At 47.7% G+C, this 19,449-nt stretch overlaps 1 protein-coding gene across 3 annotated transcripts in view; it reads left to right on the forward strand.

Moving 5' to 3' along the window:
- The window catches only part of CALN1 (calneuron 1), a 319,581-nt gene that overhangs the window by 56,518 nt on the left and 243,614 nt on the right, over nt 1–19,449 (forward strand). For 2 of the 3 annotated variants that reach the window (XM_075905111.1, XM_075905110.1), the window contains exon 2: nt 13,455–13,579. In XM_075905111.1, coding sequence (XP_075761226.1) covers nt 13,462–13,579 — 118 coding nt within the window. In that variant the 5' untranslated portion in view covers nt 13,455–13,461. The remainder of the gene's footprint in view (nt 1–13,454; nt 13,580–19,449) is intronic. The other variant, XM_075905109.1, reaches the window with a different exon arrangement.

The raw sequence follows: 19,449 nt of genomic DNA on the forward strand, positions 1-19,449 counted from the left end.
ATATGCCCCATTGATGCACAATGTTTATTTTGATCGGTTCTTTTGGTCGAGTTGAAAGCTCTGTCATTAACCAGATTCAGACAGGCGACTAAGACTGAATCAGCAGTTCTTCAGTTCAGTGGGAGATGGGCAAAGTACCAGCGGTCTCTGCTTTTGTTTGCCTCATATTAATATATCCGACCCTTTTTCCCAGAGGTCCTCAGGTCCCCTACTTAATTTGGTCAATTTTTACAAAACGGTCTTACAACAGCACCAGCGTGTTGTATAGCTCAGGAATGGGCTTCCCTACAATCTAATCATTTTTTAGGCTTTTCCATCTCCTCTCTTTTTTCGTGTCTCATAAGATCTCCTCTTTGGCATGCACCATCATCATGTGGGGGAAACCGTGGGGAAAGCCGTGGAAGGTAGAACCAGTAGATGGTCGAGAGAAAAAACTCGAACCTGGAGTTGGAACATTCCAGAGTTTGCATGTATTTGGACCAGGGCTTTTGGTTCCATTGTGGTTATTGGGGTAAACTGGTGATCATATTGCCCGACATAATGAGTATAATAAAAAATGATGCATCTTTGGGTAGCTATCACATACCTGCCAGTATAGTTTCAGGTTAAGTTTGAGCAATCTATTGGCCAGAGCCACTTAAATGATTCTAATCCTACTGCAAGTCTTACAATCATAGGGTATGTCTACACTACCCTCCTAGTTCGAACTAGGAGGGTAATGTAGGCACACCGCACTTGCAAATGAAGCCCGGGATTTGAATTTCCCGGGCTTCATTTGCATAAGCGGGGAGCCGCCATTTTTAAAACCCCGCTGGTTCGAACCCCGTGCAGCGCGGCTACACGGGGCTCGAACTAGGTAGTTCGGACTAGGATTCCTATTCCGAACTACCGGTACACCTCGTTCCACATTACCCCCAAGAACCATAGAGCTGGAAGAGACCTCAGGAAGCCATCAAGTCCAGCCCCCTGCCCCAGGCAGGACCAATCCCAAATGCCCTTAATTTCTAGTTCAAAGGAACTTGTCAGTTTACCAGTTAGACAGGGGTGCTGGAATAATGTTTATAGTGGGGGTGCTGAGAGCCATTGATCCAAACTGCAAACCCTGTCTATAATGGAAACCACGTCAGCTCAGGGGGTGTTGCAGCATTCCCCCCAACTTCCAGCATCTCTGCAATTGGATGAATTTGCAGTAATACTTGAAACTCGTTTTCTTAATCATGCCATAAGAACTGAAGAAGAATGTCAGCAACAGCAGCGTTTCTCATCCTTTTTGATACCTGGCTTCTGTAAACTGCATCAGGGAAATTTCAGGGACTGGCTCCGGACCATGGATTAGTTGTTGAGAAACACTGAGCTGGAGAGATTCCAGACACCAAAACATCAGTTGAATGAATAATTACTAGTAAATAATGTATTCAGTGAAATTCACCTTGTTTTCCTGCTGAGGAATTGTTCATAAGCATCTTACAATTTTCCTCAAGTGTGTTTTTGCCCAAACCCAAACAAATATATCTGGAAATGCTGGCACCTTGCACTGTGAGAAATGGAGTGTGACCAGCAACGTCCTGCAGCCCCACACTACAACTTCCCACAGACCGGTTTGGAGGTTCAGGTATCCTTTTTTAAAATAAAAAGTCAACGTTTTTAATGAAAACCGACTCTTTCTGTGAAACACTGTGTTTCCTCAACAATTCAATTTTCTTTCTAAAAACAGCCCCAGTAGAAATTTTTCGACCTGCTGAAGTTCAGCATCGAGTTCTGCCAATGTTGCAGGCCCTAAATGAGTCTCTTTCGTGAACTTTGAAAAACAGTTATATCATGTGAAAAGCATAGCAGTAGCTGCTCTCTTCAGCCTTTATTTGCTGAAGGGAGTTTGCCCCTTTTAGGCTCTGCTAAGGTTTCTAGGGCTATGTCTAGACTGCAGGCTTCTTTCGGAAGAAGCTTTTCCAGAAGAGATCTTCCGGAAAAACTTCTTCCGAAAGAGAGCAGCTACACAGCAAGGCTGTCTACATTGCGCCGTTTTGTGCAAGAACATATGCTAATGAGGCACGGCGATGAATATCGCTGCACTTCATTTGCATACTTAATGAGCCACCATTTTTGCGCAAGGGGCTTTTGCTCAAGGGGCTTTTGCGCAAGAAGAAGCAGTCTACACTGCTCCTTCTTGCACAAAAATGGTGGCTCATTAAGTATGCAAATGAGATGCGGCAATATTCATCGCTATGCCTCATTTGCATATGTTCTTGCTCAAGAGAGTGCAATGTATATGTAGCCCAAAAGCGCATCAAAAAAGTGATCTGCTTTTTCAAAAGATAGCGTCCATTCAGTGTGGACGCTATCTCGCATTTCAGCTGTGATTACTATGGACGGAGTGGCCACCAGGGCATCTGTGCTTTTTCCTCTTTCCTCTTCTTTCGAAAGAACTCCCTCGTCCCCATCCATGCACACCTTTTTCTGAAAGAGCTCTTTCGGAAAAATGCTTCTTCCTCATAGAAAAAGGTTTACTGATGTCGGAAAAACCCCTGTTTCGATTTTTTCCCCCGAAAGAACACAATTGCAGTGTGGACGTAACTGGAGGGTTTTTTTTAAAAAATAGTGTCTTTCCCAAAAAACCCTCTTCAGTGTAGACATGCCCCAGGAGTGCTTATCACACAGAGGCTGGCTGGTGCCAAACTCACAACACCAATATGCCATTTTCATGGCATTTATCCATAAAGCCGTGGTCCCCAACGCGGTGCCCGCGGGCACCATGGCACCCACCGGGGCATTTATGTGCGCCCGCCTAGTCTGCATTAGGCACACCCTAATGCAGGGGTGGACTGGCCTGGCGGGACAGAGCCACCAGGCTCCGCACTCCTGCACCGGAGCCGGTAGGAGCGCTGCTGGCACTTACGGCCCCGCCAGAAGACCCCCACCGGGCTGAGGGACTCCAATGAGGAGGCAGGCAAGCTAACCCCAGCCAGGGAAGGTACCGGACCGGGGGAAGGGAAAGCGGGCATGGCTGTGAGAGGCGTGAGCATGTGCTGTCAACCTGGGTGGAGCCAGGGCTGCACCGGGGGCGAAGTCACGTGCGGCGCACCAGAGGGGGTGGTGCCACGTCGGTGTGGTGTTGCGGTGCCATTTTTTAAAATGGCCAACTGTGGATCAGGGAGGGGAGGAGGAAGGAGATGTGCTGAGTGGAGCATGGGGGAGCAGAGCCTGGCTAGAGGTGGGACGGTGGTGAGTGCACTTGGCGGGGCAGTCATGTTGTGATGGGCTGGGGCTGTGAATGTCAAGCAGCCCAGCTCCAGGTCCTGCACGTGGTCTGGAGCCCGGGCTGCAGGGACTTCTGGAGCCCGATCGCAGCAGACTCCAGCCCTGCAAACTGGAAGGCGGAAGGAAGGGAAGGGAAGGGGAGGGGAAGAATAGGGGAAAGGGTGGGAGAGGAAGGGGCTTGTGCTGATGCGAAGGGGGCAGGTCAGGAGAAGAAAGTGGAAGACACCAAGGGTATGTCTACACTACCCCTCGTAGAACGAGGAGTACAGATAGTTCGGAATGGATACGTAGTTCGAACTATCTAGCCCGTGCCGCGTGTAGCCGCGCGGCACGGGGTTCGCAGTAGCCGGCTTTTAAAAATGGCGGCGCCGGCTTTATGCTACTGAAGCCCGGGAAATTCAAATCCCGGGCTTCATTAGCAAATTCGGTATGCATACATTACCCCGCTAGTTCGAACTAGCGGGGTAGTGTAGACATACCCCAAGAGACAGCGTGGAGGAGATACAAATGCCGGGGGTGGAGGGACAAGTGGAGACAATGAGGAAAAGGGCAAGAGGGGAGGTGTCAGTGGGAGTGGGGACAAGGTGATGCTGGGAGAGGAGAGAGTAAGAGCTTTGGGGGGCTAGAGTGGGGAGGTGCTAGGAGAAGGCTTTAAAGAAGGGGATGGAGCAAGTCGTGTGAGTGCACAGGGGCATGAGCGGAATGGGGGAAGAGAGTGGTGAGGGGGTGGGCATCAGGGAAAAAGAGGGCAAAGGGGGCAGAGGTAGTGAGGGAAGGGGGAGGCACCAGGACAGAGCAGGGCTAAGGGAAAGTGCAGGTGCCAGGAGATTCTGGGGGTGAAGCAGAAGAGCAGACACCTGCAGGGGAGGGACCAGCACCAGAGGAGAGAGGCAGGGCAGGTGTGTAGAGGGAGGTGTTAGGAGAGGGGGTAGCTCACATGATCAGAGTGGGGTACAGGGGGAGAGAAGGGCTGGTGGAGGGGGGCAGGTCTCAGGAAGGCTGAGGGCAGTGAGAAGGGCAGGAGTCAGGACAGCAGAGGAGGGTGAGAGGTTGGGGGGCAGCAGGCACCAGGGGAGATGATGGAGCAAGGAGAGGAGACATGGTGGGGATGGGGAGTGTGAGATTTAAAGGTGCCATTTTTTGGGGGGTGGAGGGGGCTTTTTTCTCAACATTTGGACATCCCCCCCTTTTTATTAATGCAGAATTTTGTTTAAAAATGAATTCCAATATAATTAACATAAAAGTTATCCAACTAAATTAAGTTTCTATCAAATTTACCCAATTCACATTTAATATGAAAATAGCAAATTCACATGGTAAGGTGAAAGAGTAATTGCCGAATAATTTGATTAATACCTTTTACATGTAAAATTACCTTTTTTATCTTATGGATTCATATATTAAATATGATGTTTTTTCATGTTATTTAATGTACAAATATAAAATAAGCCTTGAAAAATTGTTGGCGCCCGCCACACTCTTCTGAAAACATAAATGTGCTATTGGCCACAAAAAGGTTGGGGACCACTGCTAAAAGATAGCATAGGTTAGGTTTCTACTGAAAGCTTGTAACTTATTGATTCTCATATCCATGGCAAGATATATGCCTGGGTAATATTTAAGGAATAAGGTAACTCTATGGAAATGATGGACTTGGAGTAAAGGTTAATCAGCAGGGAATCATATCTTTCAATCTTCGCCCATTCAAGTGGCAGGCAGTTGGCAGCCTCCTTGGCTACCTGGTTATGTGATGCATTGCTCAGTGCACCAACCCAGACAAGGCAGTGGAAAACAATCAAAGGCAACCTGTAGACATCCAAACGACCTGGAAGCGAAAAGAAAAGCTAGGACAGTGAGAGGAGCATCCTGTTTGGGAAGAGAGACGAAAGACTGATTCACTGCATCGCAGGTGGAGAAAAAGCACTCTGGATCCATTCACTAAAGAAGGGGTGCTTTGTAAAAGACGGGGTCCTGTCTCGTGGGGACTAGCCAGGCTGTATTTGTTTTGTTGGATAGAAAAGATTCACATGCGTAAGCCCTAGTCCACCTTCTAGGACTGTGTTTTGTGCATAACCCTTAGCTTCCATCAGTCCCACTGATTCTGTTTGGGTCTCTTGCCTTTCTTAGGTTGGTATTGCCGTGACTGTGCTTGGGTGCTGTGCGTGGCAGAGGCCCAGTGGTAAGCTGGGTTACGCTGGCTCTGTGCATGCAGAGGGTGTGGGCTTCTGTGGGCACCCAGTGATCAGGTGCTGGACGCCGGAGGAGAATACTTTGAAGGGACTCGGGCCAGGGAGGGGGTATCTATTGTCAGGGCAGTGCTCTGAGCGCCTGCCAGGCTGGGTGTGTTAGGGAGTTAACACTTCCCTGGCACAGGAAAGACTCCCTCACGATGGAGGCTGGGAGCAAGGTGACTCCCAGCCCCAAGTGCCCTGAAAAGCATCACGGAGGGCTCCACCATGGGAGATCAGGCGTGAGTGTGAAACCTCTTCTCCCCGTAGCATTACGCGGGAGAAGGGATCCACCACAGGATCTCTTCTCTGCCTACAGGCCCATCTGCAACCTCAGCCAGGTCAAGCATTCTGCAGCTGTTTCCGAGGCAGGCCCCCGCTGATGGAAGACAGAGCTCCCTTGGTGGTGGCTGCCCCTCTAAGGAAGTGCTGGGTATTTGGCTGCATCACCGCCAGAGACTGCTTTCTGCAGGACAGAGCTCTAGGTTCTTCCTCATGCCGTCTCTGTGAACGGGCAGGCGAGAGGACTGTGCCCCATTCCCCACCTCATGAGCTAATGAGAAACGTGTTCACCTGGCTACCGATCACCTGTCATGTGGGTGCCGCCATCTCTCAGTTGAGCAAGAGTTGGGCAGGGAGGCACTGTGAGGACTCCTGAGGGCAGAAATGTCTCTAGCCTGGCCCTCCTGCCAGGCTAGCCTCTCTGACAAGTGCTGGGCAGAGCCAGTCCCAGCTACACCTTGTTGCTTTCCCCTGCGACAGGGTTACATGTGGCTTCTTTTCCTTTAAAGCTCCTGACTGAGCAGTGAACCACCAGGGCTGTGTCTTTAAACTACCGTTGAGCCATTAATGAAGTGTTCAGACTCATTAAGATCGTGACTTTCTCCTTATTGCAGATGAAGAGGAAGAGGTCAGTGCTTTTGCCACCAGGGACCTTCCTCAGAAAGGCATCAAACACTCAGTACAGCTGTGTGAATGCAAATGAGAGGGCCTTGTCTGGCACATCTGGCTCAAGCAAAAACTCCCGTTGAAGTCCTGTGTGGTTTGAGGTCTGGCTGGGTCAGGCCTATGCAGGCCCTGCGTCCCTGCCCCCGCTAATGCTTCCAGGCCCGTTTCTTTGCTATTGCTACTTCTGTAAAGTCAGGACAAAGGGGTGCACAGGGTGAAATCCATGTGCCTCGCTGTCAAGGGGTGAGCAGCTCGTCCCTCCTGAAGGGCCGAGCGGATCAGCTTCTCCCCCCTGGTTTATCCCCGGCTAAAGTCCCTCTAGTCCGGGTGATAGGGCCCAGAGCCTAGTTCACCTCAGTTGGTGGGGTAGTGTGGCCCAGTAGCCAAGTCTAGAGTGCCCCCATCGGTGGGGGGTAAATATGGCCCAGCAGCCGAATCTATTGCCCCCCCGTCTGTGGGGTAAATGTGACCCAGCAGCCAAATCTATTGCCCCCCCGTCTGTGGGGTAAATGTGGCCCAGTGGTCGAATCTATCACACCCCCGTCTGTGGGGTAAATGTGGCCCAGTGGTCGAATCTATCACACCCCCGTCTGTGGGGTAAATGTGGCCCAGTGGTCGAATCTATCACACCCCCGTCTGTGGGGTAAATGTGGCCCAGTGGTCGAATCTATCACACCCCCGTCTGTGGGGTAAATGTGGCCCAGTGGTCGAATCTATCGCGCCCTCGAAAATGAAGCCGGGGGGGATTTAAATCCCTGCTTCATTTGCAATTGCGATGTGTCTAATTTGCATCCCTTTTACGGAAAAGAGATGCAATCTAGACACAGCCGTTTTGTATGGCTCCCCCACAAACCAGGTGTTCTGCTTCATATCCCTCCAGGGGGGTTCCATTCTGCATGCCTCAAGCTCACATTTGGACGTGGGTTTCAAACACCTCAACATGCAGGGGATAGTTAGCTCTGCTATTTTAAAAAGTCTTTTAAATACAAGAGACCCCAGGCCTGATTTTAAATGATTACGTGTGCAGCCGCATGTAGAAATCCATACCTTGTTTGCATGCACAGTGGTAACTGCACCCAAATTGAGTAACCCTGGACATCAGTTCTGGCCTGTTTTGTGCCCTCAGCTGTCTGATTTGTGCATTCACCTCATCAATTCAAACCTCTGATTCTGTGTATTTTGGGTACCAGACTAACCCCAAATACATGACTGTTCAGGTTTAGGGATTTGGTTAAACCACTCTAAGTCAGTGTAGTTGCTTTTCTATTGGAAGTATGATTGCAGAGGAACAATGAAGATCAATGTATGTTTAAATATTTCATTGTGTGAAATGAGAGCTAACATGAATTCTTCCTGGAACTGTCTGACTGGTCAGCATTGAAATATCCAAACTGGCAATGAAATAGTGTTCACTGTTCTTCTCTGTGCTGTGTATATAAAGTTAGTGCCTTGGCAACACAGACTAAGAGAAGCTTCCAGATCGCAGGCCCTGGTTCTTGTGGGGGACTTTAATCACCCTGACATCTGTTGAGAGACCAATACAGCAGGACACAGGCAATCCAGGAAGTTTTTGGAGAATGTTGGGGATAACTTCTTGGTACAAGTGCTGAAGGAACCGACCAGGGGCCGTGCGCAGCTTAACCTACTGCTCACAAACAGGGAGGAATTAGCAGGGGAAGTAGAGGTGGGTGGTAACCTGGGCATCAGTGATCATGAGATGGTCGATTTCAGGATCATGACCAAAGGAAGAAAGGAGAGCAGCAAAACACACACCCTGGACTTCAGAAAAGCAGACTTTTCAGAGAACAGATGGGCAGGATCCCCTGGGATGCTAACATGAAGGAGAGAGGAGTCCAAGAGAGCTGGCAGTATTTTAAAGAAGCCTTATTGAAGGCACAGGAAGAAACCATCCTGATGAGCAGTAAGAAAAACAAATATAGTAGGTGACCAGCTTGGCTTACCAGGAAATCCTTGGTGAGCTTAAACATGAAAAGGAAACGTACAAGAAGTGGAAACTTGGACAGATGACTAGGGAGGAGTATGAATATATTACTCGAGAATGCAGGGGAGTGATCAGGAAGACGAAAGCACAATTGGAATTGCAGCTAGCAAGGGATGTGAAGGGTAACAAGAAAGGTTTCTACAGGCATGTCAGCAATAAGAGGGTGATCAGAGAGGGTGTGGGGCCCTTACTGGACGAGGGAGGTAACCTAGTGACAGATGATGTGGGAAAAGCTGAAGTACTCAATGCTTTCTTTGCCTCTGTCTTCACTGACAAGGTCGGCTGCCAGACTGCTGCACTAGGCAACGCAGTATGGGAAGGAGGTGGGCAGCAGTTGGTGGAGAAAGAACAGGTTAAGAACTATTTAGAAAAGCTAAACGTACTCAAATCTGTAGGTCCGGATTTAATGCATCCAAAGGTACTGAGGGGCTTGGCAAATGTCAGTGCAGAGCCTTTGGCCATTATCTTTGAAAACTCTGGAGATCAGGAGAGATCTTTTGGAAAAAGGCAAATGTAGTGCCCATCTTTAAAAAAGGGAAGAAGGACCATCCAGGGAACTACAGACCAGTCAGTGTCACCTCAGTTCCTGGAAAATCCTGGAGGGGAACCTCAAGGAATCCATTTTGAAGCACTTGGAAGAGGGGAAAGTGATCAGGAATAGTCAACGTGGATTCACCAAGGGCAAGTCATGCCCTGACCAATCTGATTAGCTTCTATGATGTGGTAACTGGCTCTGTGGACATGGGGTAGTCGGAGAATTTGATAGACCTTGACTTTAGCAAAGCTTTTGATACGGTCTCCTACAATATTCATGCCAGCAAGTTAAGTAAGTATGGATTGGATACATGGACTATAAGGTGCATAGAAAGCTGGCTAGATTGTTGGGCCCAACAGCTAGTGATCAATGGCTCGATGTCAGGTTGCTGGTCAGTTTCAAGAAGAGTGCCCAAAGGATCAGTTCTAGGGCTGGTTTCGTTCAATAGCTTTATTAATGACCTGGTTGAGGGGATGGATTGCACTTTCAGCAAGTTTGTGGTGACACTAACATGGGAAGAGGTGGATAGGTTGGAGGGCAGGGATAGCGTCCAGAGTGACCTAGATACATTGGAGGATTGGGCCAAAAGAAGTCTGATTAGGCTCAACAAGGACAAGAGCAGAGTCTTGTGCTTGGCATGAAAAAATCTCAAGTATTGTTACAAGCTGGGGACCAACTGGCTAGGTAGGAGTTTAGGAGGAGCACTGCCAGCAGATCTAGAGAAGTGATTATTCCCCTTTATTCAGCACTGGTGAGGCCACATCTGGAGTATCGAGTCTAGTTCAGGGCCCCCCATTACAGAAAGGATGTGAACACATTGGAAAGGGTCCAGCAGAGGGCAACGAACATGATTATGGGGCTGGAGCGCATGACCTACGAGGAGAGGCTGAAGGATTTGGGCTTATTTAGTCTCCAGAAGAGTGAGGGGGGTTTGATAGCAGCCTTCAACTTCCTGAAGGGAGGTTCCAAAGAGGATGGAGAGAGGCTGTTCTCAGTAGCGACGGATGGCAGAACAAGGAACAATGGTGTCAAGTTACAGTGGGGGAGGTCTAGTTTGGATTTTAGGAAAAACTATTTTCCCTCGGAGGGTGGTGAAGCACTGGGATGGGTTCCCTAGGGAGGTGGTGAAATCTCCATCCCTAGAAGTTTTTAAGTCTCGGCTTGACAAAGCCCTGGCTGGGATGATTGAGTTGGGGTTAGTCCTGTTTGGGCAGGGAGCTGGACTCAATGACTCTTGAGGTCTCTTTAATTTGTAAGTGCTGGAAATCATCAATGCTTAACTAAAAACATAAATAGGCTTTCTTTTTCATGTGCTGCTGAAGAAACTAGTTCCCAAGTAAATATATTTTTAAAAAAGGATTAGGATTTGTTGGCATAATTACAAGAGTACTGCTGTGTATGTACAAAATATTAATGACAGGGAAACAAACTTTGTTTCTTTCTCATTCTGAATTACTCGTGTATCATGTTAGTTTTCTCTTTAAGGCTATTTAAGTTTTCATATACTCAATGAGGCAGAAAATCATTCATTAGAGGATTAAGATGTGTGTGTTTGTGTGTTCATCTGTTTTATTGACTATACTAAGAACATATGGTGGTGTAAGAGCCAAATAAACCCTTTCATTATCACCCAAATGTGGCTAGAAATTGAGGGCACATTTCAATAGGTGGCACTTGTCTCCCGGAGGCAATGCCACTGCATGATTTTAGAGGTGATGCCCAGGAGAGGCCATATAATATGCTTTTACAGTGTACAGTCAAGGGACCAATTCCCCAGCTGCTACAAATCAGCAGTCAGTGTAGCTACATTGGATTACACCAGCTCACGATCTGGCCCAGGTATTTTGGCCTCTGTGTCCTGGCCAAATTTCAATTTGTGTGAAAACATTGGGCCAGACCCCTCGCTGGTATGAATCAACACAGCTCCATTGACTCTGCTGTTGTAGCCACTGAAGGTGGGTCCTTTACTCTATAAAATGTGCCATGGTGGTGATGGAGTCTGAGTTACACCAGTTGTGGACCAGGCCTGCAGACACTTCCTTCATAATTTCAGTTGATTATGGGAAATGTGTCCATCCTAAATCACTGCATACGATTGCCATGCAACTGCCATTTGTGACTGGGAAAAGCCTCTCCTTCAAGAGAGGGGATACGATTCCTACCCTAGTTTATGGTGGTCACTGCTTATGCTGGAGGTGAATTGCAAAGGCATTTCCATAGCTGACTCCTGTGGTGCTTTCTGAGGAAGACTTTTCTGCAACATTTATACAGGCTACGTCTCGGCCAAAATTATGCAAACGAGGGACTCCTTTGGATGAGTCGTGATCTCATTTGCATAGTTTCTGCCAGTCCATTTTTGCACTATGGGTTTTTGCGCAAAAACCGGCAGTGTGGACACTTTTTTGGCGCAAAAACCCCTTTTCCCGCAAGATCGGTATACCTCCTTTTTTGGGGAATAAGGATCTTGCAGAGAAAGGGTTTTTTGCGCAAAAAGGAAACATCCACGCTGCTTGTTTTTGCGCCAAAACCCCTAGTACAAAAATGGATCAGCAGAAAATATGGAAATAAGATCATGACTCATACAAATGAGTCCCTCGTTTGCATATTTTTGGTTGAGAAAATTCGTAGTGTAGATGTAGCCTTAGTGGGACCAACATGTTCATCTCCATGAAGGTGGAATTCCTTCCTTCAGCAAGACCCACTGCAGCTAGAGAATCTTAAACTTTAGCATGGGGAGAGATTTCAGTTTGGACGGGTACTTGGCACTGATATTAGCATTTCCTGGCTATGGGCTTGTCTTCACTATGCCCATGGACTGACACTGTAACCCACACACCTAGGCTATGTCTACACTACAGGGTTTTGCCAACAGAGAATATCCTAATGAAGTGCTCATTAGCATCTGTTGTGCTGTCATTAGCATATTCTGTGCCTGAGGCTTTTTGCGCAAGAGGTTTTTGTGCAAAACCAAGCAGCGTAGATGGGTCTATTTTGCGCAAAACCTCCCTTTTGTACAAGATCTGTAGACCTCCTTTTTTGAGGCATAAGGATCTCGTGCAAAAGGGAGTTTTTGCACAAAACGGACCCGTCTACATGGGTTGTGTTTTGGCGAAAAGCCTCGGGCACAGAATATGCTAGTGATGACCACGACAAATGCTAATGAGCACTTCATTAGCATACTCTCTGCTGGCAAAACCCTGTAGTGAAGACATAGCCCTAGTGTGGTTCACTGTCCCATGTAGAGGCACTTAGACCACACTCTGTGAGAAACAAGAACAAGGGAGCTCTACAGCTTAAGTTGCAAGCCAGTTGGCTTTATAGCTCGAGCTGTAGAGGCTCCTATACTAAGCTGCAGAGGTCCCAGATTCAAATCCTGGATGAATCCCCACTTGTAACTGTCACTGGGAAGATTTAAACCTGGGATCACTAGAGCTTAGTGTAGGAGCCTCTACTGCTTGAGGTAAAAGCCAGCTGGCTGAAGAGCTCCCCTGTTCTGATCTCTCCCTGTAAGTGGTCTGAGTGCCAGTGCTTTGGACAGTGAACAACACTTCGTGTGTGGGTTACAACTGCAGTGGTCAATACACAGGACATCAATTTATCATGTCTGCTTTGACACGATAAATCAATCTCCGAGTGCTCTCCTGTTGGTGCCAGTATTCCACCAGGAGAAGACTGAGGACAGGACAAGGAGTAATGGGCTTAAAGTGCAGCAAGGGAGGCTTAGATTGGACATTAGGAACAAATTCCTAACTGTCAGGGTGGTCAAATATTGGAATAAATTGCCAAGGGAGGTGGTGGAATCTCCCTCTCTGGAGATATTTAAGAACAGGTTAGATAGACATCTGTCAGGGATGGTGTAGACGGAGCTTGGTCCTGCCTTGAGGGTGGAGGGCTGGACTCGATGACCTCTCGAGGTCCCTTCCAGTCCTATTATTCTATGATTGTATGATTCTATGATTGTTGATGGGAGGGCAGCTCCTGCTGACCTTACTGTACTTGAGATACCACAGTAAATGTGTCAACTTCAGCTACGCTATTTGCTCAGACTAGGTGTCAGATGTTCAAAGCTGCCTAAGGGAATTGGATGTTCAACTTAAATTAATGGCAATTGGGTGTTCAGATCCCTTACACAGGTTGAAAATTTCAGCTCCCAATCCACTGCGATTTTAAGAGTGCCTTTTGCACCCTATTAAATTCTCCAGACTAAACATTGCTAGGTAAATGCAAAGGATTAGTTTGCTAGAACATCTGCATTCTGCCTATGCTGGCTCTTCCCCCAGAATGAGGAAGACTGTGTTGTTTAACTCTGGGTGTAGCGACAAAATTAACCCTGCAATCCATCCATCATGGGCTGGGCTTTGCGGAGCGTTCATCATTCTGAGATGCAGAAGGTTTTAAGCCTGTTGCTCTTTCAAAGCCAGTTGCTCTCTGAAAAGAAAGAACAGACAAAGTATTATACTGAGTCCTGCTTGTTTTTTGTGTGCAGGGAGAAGATGCCATTCCACCATGTAACGGCTGGCTTGTTGTACAAGGGGAACTACCTGAATCGATCGCTCTCCGCTGGCAGTGACAGTGAACAGCTAGCCAATATCTCTGTGGAGGAATTGGACGGTAAGGACGGAGGTGGGGAGGGACAGCCCTGCTGATGAGGGACTGGTGGGTGGAAGGAGGCAACTGCTATGGGGCCTGGTGATTCAGAAGGTCCCAGAGTTCTTGATTGCTGCCTCCACTGCTGAGGCAGAGGCCATGGAGCCCTGGGCCCGATACATCGTGGCCAGAACCTAACCTACCGTTTAACCGTGAACTGATGAGATGGGATTTCTCATCCCTAGTCGGCAGGTCTTCATTCATGTTGTTGTTAGTTGCATAATCTTCAAAGACCTCGAATATCTATCTGAGCGTGAAATGGCGAATAACAGGCTTCCTTGAAGTCGGACAGCTCGCCACGTCTAAAACGAGGGGAAAGCCACAGTTTAAAGTTATAGTCACATCTCAGGTCTGCTTTTGGCTTCAGTCTGTCCTTCCACCTGGAAATAAAGCGAGAGCTTTTAAAATGAACAAGAATGTTTTATATGGGCAACATTTTGCAGGGTCAGCCTCTGTCTTCCTAGCTATGGCATTGCATTTATTAAGCTTAGGAGCGTTCTGTCTGTCAGTCTCTTTTTATCGAGCTCAAGGGTCGGCAACCCCCGGCACACACGCCACAAGCAGCACGCGAGCCGATTTCCTGTGGCACGCAGGACGGGAGCTCAGCCATTCAGCTTCAGGCTGGAGCAAGAGTTCTGGCTTCCTGCTGGGGCGGAAAAGGTGCACAGGCTCATCCCTAGGGCTACCACTACCTGGCCTGGGCATGCAGGGTTTACCCCATCCTCCTGGCTACAGGCTTCCTGCTTTGGGATGGGTCGGGGCTTGCTGTGCGGAGCTGGAGCTGGCTGCTGGTCACATGTGGGGTGCCGGGGCCCAGGCTGCTCCCCACGGGCTGTGTGGGGGTAGGGAGCCCTTCCCCAGCACCCTTCTGCACTTGGCCGGGCTGGAGCCAGCCCTGACCAGTCCCGGGCTCTGCCTGCTCCAGCCCCAGAGGTGCAGCCTGCAGGCAAAGGGCTGGTCCCCGCAGGGAAAGGACTCTGCCCCTCCCCCACCTCTCCTCACCCCAGTGCTCCTCGTGGAATGAGGAGTAAAGGTAGTTCAAATTAAGATCTTTAATTCGAACTACCTACTCCATGCCGCAGGTAGCCGTGGGCACAGAGTTCGGACTAAGGGGGATTTAAAAATGGCGGCACCCGGGAAGATGCAATTGAAGCCCGGGATATTTAAATCCCGGGCTTCATTTGCAACTCCGCTTGCCCTCATTACCCTAACGAGCTAGTGTAGACATACCCTGAGAGAGATGCACGGCCCAGGGAAGGAGGGTTAAATCTTGGCATGCCACTTCGGAAAGGTTGTGTACCTCTGATCAAGCTACATATGTGGAAGCTTAATGTGGCTCGGGGGGCAGAAAAGTGCTTTAGGATTGACTTCTAGAGGTCAGTGATTGAGGGCCTATGCCAATCTGTAATTGATGAGGGCTAAAAAGAAACTTTCCTTGGGAGTGGATTATCCTAAAATGACCTACTGTGGTGTTTCTTGCACTTTCTTCTGCAGCATTAGGTACTGGTCACTGGCAGAGACAGGATGCTGGGTTAGGTGGATCTGGGGTCTGATTCCTCTGATCTTGCCCAGGTAATTGCGGGTTGATGGCTCTTCTAAATGCAATGTGGAGAAGACATGAAATTCTCGGTTTACTTCCCAGTGGTCATTTTGTACATGCTAAGATCATAACTGGGGGTTTCTGTTGTGATCTCAATGATTCAGTGAGCCTGGAAATGGAGCTAGATAGAAGCCATCCCTCTAGAACAGGGTCTACATGTCTGGCTGGGGCAATATGCAAGCAAGCCAAGCACTATTGCCTGTATTTTATGTGCTCTCAGCATAAATCAGATCTCATTTACAAGCCTGACGGATCTATTTCATCTCTACTCTCTGTATGTCAATTTTGCAAGCTGTACGTTAATTTATGCAAAAAAGAAAAAATGTACTTTCCTCAAATAAAATGATTTTTCCCCAGTGGGAATTTACTATACTCAATAAAGGTAAGAAATGTACAGTAGCCAACAGAAAACACTTTAAAGAGAGTTTAACTAAACTGACACTTAAGGTACATTACTTAGGGATGTGTGCGGGTTTTATAGCTATGCTGTATATTCCTGATCAGCTGCAGTGGATGTTTGGATGAGAGTTTGGGTTGCTCAAGAATATCACTGAGATGGCTCGCCCATTGCGGGCTGCAATAAGGAACAACATTGTGTAAAGTTTAGATCAGTGTTTCTTAAACTGTGTTCCGTGGTACACTGGTGTGCCGCGGAGAACAACAGAGTTCAAAATGGCTGCCCTTAAAGGGGCAGGCGACTTTTTTTCTCAATAACTTCTCCCCCCCCCCCGACTTTTTTTTTCTGCTCTACAAAAAATCCTTGGTGTTCCTCATAAAAAAAATATTGTTTGGTGTTCCTTGGTATTAAAAAGTTTAAGAAACACTGGTTTAGATGCTCTCATAGGTGAGGCTTAAGCAGGTTAGCACAATGCAGACAAGTTGGGACTGGATTAAGTCTTGCTTAAACGCAGCTCTGGGGCTGTGTCTAGACTACATGCCTCTGTCGTCAGAGGCATGTACATTAGACACATAGACAAAAGCAAATGAAGCCGCGATTTAAATGATCGCGGCTTCATTTACATTTACATGGCTGCCGTGCTGAGCCGACAAACAGCTGATCAGCTGTTTGTCGGCTCAGTGCGCTAGTCTGGACGCTCCCCTGCCGACATCAAAGCCCTTTGTCGGCAGCCCCGTTATTCCTCGTGGGATGAGGTTTACCGGGGCTGCCGACAAAGGGCTTTGATGTCGGCAGGGGAGCGTCCAGACTAGCGCGCTGAGCCGACAAACAGCTGATCAGCTGTTTGTCAGCTCAGCGCGGCAGCCATGTAAATGTAAATGAAGCCGCGATCATTTAAATCGCGGCTTCATTTGCCTTTGCCAAAACAACAAATCTACATGGCTCCGTCAATGGAGCCATGTAGTTTAGATGTACCCTGGGAGACTTTGCTGCTACACACTCACCAGAGTGTTCCCTTCACGAGGCATAAGGGAGCAGTCGACAGAGGCATTCCCTGTTGACCAATCCACGTCTTGACTTGTGCGCTGTGCCAACAATCAGCAGAGCCGGCACAGCACGGAGGCCATTTTTATTTTAATGAAGCCGGGGATATTTAAATCCCCGCTTCATTAACTATGTCGGGAAGCCTATTTTACATGCCTCTGTCGGCAGAGGTATGTAGTCTAGACATACTCTAAGATACTACTTGCATGGCTCTTCCACAGATTCAGGGTTCTGCTAAGAGCTCTTCCAGGCTTTTCCACTTTTAAGTTAACCAGATCCTCTCCAGAGGAAACAGAGCCACAGAACAGGGATAGGAAGAGGCAGGTGGTTGGACATTAAGACCCAGTGGCACCCCAGATTTTTGGGCACCCCATGCAGCTGTGTGTTGTGTGTATGGGTAAGGATGACCCTACCCAATCAGGTAAAATGAATGCATGTTAGAACTGGGTGGACTCCATTCTGATTTCACAGGCTATTGGTCATCACAAAATTCAGCCCAGCAAGTGAAGGTGCCTGGCCTAAAGAGTCAATCAGAATATGAATATGAACCATGAAGTTATTTACCACTGGCAATTAACTTGAAATGGCATGAATAAGGGCTGGGTAGCAGACTTACAAAACCAAGCAAGTGGCAGTTGCTGTCAATATCCCTGTAATCTTTCCATCTATGGGCGGAATACATTTTTGTGTGCATTGAGGCATATGTGAATGCGCCCTGCCAGTGGAAACAAAAAACCAAGCTGTGGGCATTCCACTAATCAGCTGGGCAGCACTTGAATCTCTCTTGAGCAGACACACAAGCTCTCAGCTTACAGGGAATGCTGGTTGTTGTGGATATTAATACCACAGTTCAATGAGGTTTGTGCCTTCATGTAATTGTGCTGTGGCTCTGGAGAGCAGTGTATTTCATTCATCTCTGTTCACAAAGGATATCCCACTCGTTCTTCAAAATACAGGAGTCTGAGCTCTTTTGCTAATCACCTGCTTTATTCTTTGGCTGTTAGATTGATTGTTAAATTTTAGTGATAATTTTTGTCAGTCTTTTGCTTTACAAACATTTACTTTCAAAGGCTTCGTAAAGCTTCGTGAAGTTATGTCTCAGTTTCTAGTCTAGTAGAAGAGATGTCAACCCAGGGGCATTTTTTTCTTGAACACAAAACTGGTGCGAAATCAATTCACTTCCTCTTAAGCTGTAGCAGCACAGAAGGATTTCGTAGGTGGAAATACTTTCCTGTGCACTGTGTACTGAAATATAGCTTAGTCATAAGAAAAGAACGAAATTCCTTTTGGCCATTGGTATTTTTTTTACCAGCAGTTAGTATTATTTTATTATTGACTAGAAAATGTACCTGGTGTTGCTTGTGTCCTTAACTCAGATCTGTTTTGTTTTTCTTAATTTGAATCCTTGTTTCGGGGCAGGGCTGGTGATGAGGGGTTTAGTGTGGAGGCTGCCTTGGGGAGAGAGGAAGATCCCAGCCCTTCGGGGTCAGGTGAGAAGCACCTGTCTATGGCCGCTGCAGCAGGAACAGCTCGGGGAGGGGTGAATGTCACACGAACAGAAAAACTCCCTCATATACATCAGGGCTGTGTCTACACTGGCCTCCCTTTCGGAAAAGGGATGCTAATGTAGCACTTTGGAATAGGCAAATCCGCGGGGGATTTAAATATCCCCCGCGGTATTTGCATTAACATGGCTGCCGCTTTTTTCCGGCTTGGAGATAAGCCGGAGAAAAGCGCCAGTCTAGACGTGATTCTCCGGAAAATAAAGCCTTTTCCGGAGGATCTCTTATTCCTCTTATTCTTATTCCTTGAAAGTAGGAATAAGAGATCCTCCAGAAAAGGCTTTATTTTCCGGAAAATCACGTCTAGACTGGCGCTTTTCTCCGGCTTATCTCCAAGCCGGAAAAAAGCGGCAGCCATGTTAATGCAAATACCGCGGGGGATATTTAAATCCCCCGCGGATTTGCCTATTCCAAAGTGCTACATTAGCATCCCTTTTCCGGAAAGGGGTACCAATGTAGACACAGCCAGTAGGTAGCTGTCCCTTTCTCCACGCTGTTCCCTGCTGGCCCAAAGGGATTATAGCTGTTCCAGTCCCCTTCTCTGGCCTCTTGCTGCCCTCTTGTCATTCTACAGTACAGTTGTCCCTCCCTCCAGACCTCTCCCTGTCCGTTTGATGAGAAACAATCGAATTCCAGGCACATCCCATGGTCCTGGCACAACCAAAGCCTTACCTCGATTTACATTATGATAAAAGGAAGCTGCCTACCAAATTTGGTGGTGCTAGCGCTTACTGTTTGGGAGGCGTTCTTGAAGAAATGGATTCACAGACAGATGCACAAACTCTCTAAAATATGTAGTAGATTTGTGTTGGCATACGTAGCTGCCAGGGTCCCTGTTAGAGGCCATGATCTCACTGTACTCGGTCCTATACAAACAGTGCAAAAAGAGCATCTCTTTGCCAAAGAGTTCACAATCTGGGGAGATGTTTTAGGGAGGACATATGGGAGTTGTACTGATGTACTAAACATAAATGAGCCCGTCACAACCTTTGTAACATAGGAACACACTTAAAACTAATAATACGGGCTAGGATTTTCAAAAGGAGCTCATGGGAGTTAGGCACTGATTGCCCATTGATTTAAAAAATAGCAGCCCACATATGCTAAACGATTAAAGGATTGAAGTTAATGGGAGTTTTGGGTGGAGCGTCTTGCAGGGTTTGGGTCCAGATATGTATCTAATTTATCTGGCTTCCATGACATCATGGCAGCATCTAGATTATGTGGCTCA

The sequence above is a fragment of the Pelodiscus sinensis genome, chromosome 21, assembly GCF_049634645.1.
Source record: "Pelodiscus sinensis isolate JC-2024 chromosome 21, ASM4963464v1, whole genome shotgun sequence".
Classification (NCBI taxonomy): Eukaryota; Metazoa; Chordata; order Testudines; family Trionychidae; genus Pelodiscus; species Pelodiscus sinensis.